This window comes from Myotis davidii, unplaced genomic scaffold (assembly GCF_000327345.1).
Source record: "Myotis davidii unplaced genomic scaffold, ASM32734v1 scaffold1224, whole genome shotgun sequence".
Lineage (NCBI taxonomy): Eukaryota > Metazoa > Chordata > Mammalia > Chiroptera > Vespertilionidae > Myotis > Myotis davidii.
In genome coordinates, this window is record NW_006295383.1 from 139475 (window position 1) to 143436 (window position 3962).

The 3962-nt window shown below is 40.4% G+C and overlaps 1 protein-coding gene across 1 annotated transcript in view; it reads right to left on the reverse strand.

Moving 5' to 3' along the window:
- Positions 1–958, reverse strand: part of PTPDC1 (protein tyrosine phosphatase domain containing 1) — a 67308-nt gene extending 66350 nt beyond the window's left edge. Inside the window, exon 1 of the mRNA XM_006769996.2 lies at positions 871–958. Coding sequence (XP_006770059.1) covers positions 871–952 — 82 coding nt within the window. The 5' untranslated portion in view covers positions 953–958. The remainder of the gene's footprint in view (positions 1–870) is intronic.
- Between the last annotated feature and the right edge of the window lie 3004 nt (positions 959–3962).

Sequence of the window (3962 nt, forward strand, 5' to 3'; positions counted from 1 at the left end):
TACAATATAGACAGACAAATGAGGATCAAACAGGGTCATTAAGTGAGAAATACTGGTTTTCTTGGTGAAAAAGAGCTCCCCCTGGTGGAGGAGATTTCAACAAGTGCACAATCAACTGAACCACTCTCAGCAAGCATTGAACTCCATCCAATAACTTTAGACCCATACTCCCTTACTTTTCCTTATATTATCTAATCCTTACTTCGGGGAAAAAATCCTATACAGAAGAAATAAAGTGAACTCGGGTAAAAACCAGAGTGGGCACTAAGAAAATCATGCAATGGGTACTGTCCAAAAAACACACGGAATTACTCAACATCTCTTGGCTGACTGAAGGGCCAAAGAGGCACAAAATCAAGGCATGCTCCCAGCTTACAACTTGTGACAGTAAGAAAAAGTGAGGGGCAAGTGGCAGTGAGAGTCCAAGTTACAACACCCTTCCTTCCTGGTACCACGCGAAGGCAACCACGGAGAGACAAAAACTGAGAGGAGCAGGGCTAGCATGCTTCTGAATGTGCTTTACAGGTGACACTGCAAGTAACCAAAAAAGAAAAGAAATGAAAGTTTGATTCACAAGGAGGCGTTTGATGACAGGAACAAATGGATAATTTCAAAGAATTATTAAGGAAGCAAACATTGTTTTCAATACTTTCTTAACAGGCCAAGATCATTATTCAGGATTTAGAAAAGGAATTTTAATAGTCAAAACAGTCAGACAAAAATAAGCAACAGGCCACAAGTAGTACCTGTAACATGGGATTTCAATATGAATGAAAAATCATGCCTTTTCTTTCACGTCCATTCATATAGTTAGTTTGATTAAACTCTAGTTTGCACAGAGACAAAAAGAGCATATTAAAGAAGGATTACCTTTCATGTTTGCAGCATTCCCACTGTTATTCACCAAAGTGGAATATGGTGGTTCATTCTGAGGAAAGACTCCTGCAGCCATGGTCTTCTGTTGAGAGAGAAAAAAATTATTTTTTGAATAACCAATGGACATAAGACACTGGGGGATAGGGGAGGTTAGGGGACTGACTAGGGCGGGGGGGGGGAAGGGACACATATGTAATACCCTTTGTAATACTTTAAGCAATAAAAAAAAAGAAAAATTATTTTTTGAAAGACTGCCCATTGGTTATTCATTTACTAATTATCTGTAGTATGCTAGACCTCTGCAGTATAACACAATAGTCATTAGCTAAGTGGCTGCTGAGTACTTGAAATGTGGCTAGTACAGATTTGAGATGTGCTGTAGGAGTGAAGTACAAGATTTTGAAGACTTAGTACAAAAACAAAGAATGTACAATATCTTATGAATATTTTTACATTCATTCTACATTGAAATATTTTTATATACTGTGTCATTTTAATTTTTAATGTTGCTACTAGATAATGTAAAACTGAACACATGGGTCACATGATAGTCTACTGGATGGTGCTGTGCTAGATATTAAGGACATTATAGAGGAAACCAGACATGTTCTCCCCTATACATTTATAATCTGTCAGGAAGACGAAAAGTAGACACAAATAATGCTACTATGTGCTTAGTGTCACAAGACAGGCTTGGACAAGCATGAGGGTTGTCCACTTCAGGGTGGCTGCAAGGCATCAAGGAGAAATCAGAATTTGAACTGGGCAAAAGGAGTAACATTTACTGTGGACTTGACAGTATACTAGGCAATTGAACAGAACCATTCATTCTTTACTAATTTCGTTAATTGAGGATTTACAAAATTTGTGTGACTTTCATCTGTAGTTAAATTTTATGACTGATTTTTGTGTCACTACAGTCTCCACTGAGGAAAGTTAAGTAAATATGTCAAAAAAGCAAAAACCATCACCGTTCTTAAGCTCTTACCATATGTAAGACTGTGAATTGAGAAACTTACATAGTGGTCTCTTCTAATTCCTGAAACAGACCAACTAATCCCCTATGGTTCCAGCCAGTTTGCTCAGTGGATAGAGTGTCGGACTGCGGACTAGAGGGTCCAGGGTTCAATTCTGGTAAAGGGCACATACCTCAGTTGTAGGCTCCTCTCAGGCCCGGGCCCTGGTCAGGGTGCATGCAGGAGGCAACCAATCGATGTGTTTCTCTCACATCGATGTTTCTGTTTTTCCCCTCTCTCTAAAAATCAATGGAAAAATATCCTCAGGTGAGGATTAAAAAAAATAATAAATAAACCCTTATAAATTCCTAAGTGAGAAGAGCACTAGGAGCATCTTTTGTTCTAATAAGGAGGTCATGATTATAAGTGGGGGTGCAGATGTCCTCTAGGGAGGTGGGGGTGCAGATGTCCTCTAGCGGAAGCCTACCCAACATGAACATGACCTCCGCAATATCTTTGAACAGAAACAGTGATGTCATCACACAGCTCTGCTAGTTAGAAAGCTCTTCATAATGCGGGTGCTCTGTGATTCTGCCCATTGGTCCTACTTCTGCCCTTAGAGCCCACACAGAACAATAAACCGTTTCTTCCATGTGTCTAAAGTTGGCGATCATGCTCCCCTTACTCCCAAATTACATCTTCCCGACTATACACCAGCAGTTCCTGTCACCACTCTTCATGTGTAATGGTTCTAGACCTCACCACCCTGGATATCCCTTTCTACTTCACTTTAGTTACTCATATTCTCATACCCAGAGCTGGAGTCTATCCCCCAGAAGTGGTGTGATCATCGAAAGAATTGCCCTGACTGATTTGGCTCAGTGGATAGAACGTCGGCCTGTGGACTGAAGGTCCCAGGTTCGATTCTGGTCAAAGACATGTACCATGGTTGCAGGCACACCCCCAGTAGGGGGTGTGCAGGAGGCAGCTGATCAAAGTTTCTAACTCTCTATCCCTCTCCCTTCCTCTCTGTAAGAAATCAACAAACTATATATTTTTTAAAAAGAATGAAAACAGCTCCCTGGTCAGGACAGTATACGTGGCTTACCATCACATTAGTATTTTCAGCAGGCTCAAAACAGTCAAAGGATACATCAGGATACATCAACAGTCAAAGAAAAAACTGGCTAGAAAAAATTTGTTAATACATCTTGAGATTAAAATATACATTCAATATGGATGGTTAAAAATATATCAAATTTTAAAGTGAGATAAAAGGTAGAGAATAAACTCTCCACTCCTATCATCCTGCCCAGGTTTTACTCCTCAGAGATAACAATGTACTCATTGGCTTTTATTCTTCTGGGGTGTAGGAGGTCACTATACTTATACCTCTGGTTATTAATTCATCGTAATTAACCCGTAGTATAAAATCCTGACATAAAAGATGGGGAAATTGGCTCAATATCTAATACACACATACATGGTCTGGATACACACACTTTTTTAGAAAAATATTTATCAAGTACTGTGCTTGGACCCATACAAAAGAAGATACTCTTGCTATCCCACACCTGTGCTGCTCAGAGTTAAACATTCTAGGCATCAGTGTCCAGTGGACTTTTTCTTTCATTTGTTGCTTAAAACAAGGGCATACTTGCATGTTTTGCTGCAAATTTGGACTATGTGTTTCTTATAGGACCAAGGCCTCTGGTCCTTTGGATGCTGCTTGGCTTTGATTTATCCTTAAGTCGTCATTGTTGTTGTTTTTTCCATAAAAGGTGAATGGAAGGTAAACTTTTCTTTTGTTATTGGAAAATCAAATTCCACCCTGGCTTGAGGGCGTGGGGTGGCTCTTGGGGTACCACTGAACTAAGCCTTTTCAGAAGCCCTCATGGGAGAATGAGGTGTGGCAAAAAACTTTATTTGCATGGGGATACATTCCTTGGGTTGCAAAGTCCCATGTCCTTTAACCCAGTCCTGAAAGAGGGGCAGCTACGGTTCCAGTAAAGCCGAAAGCAAGGCCAGTGTCCAGAGCTTTCCTTCCACGTTGCAGCCAGGTCCAGTCCAAACATTTAGGTTAATTAAAATCCATGGTGTAGAGTCCCACCAGGCTGTGAGCCACGAGAG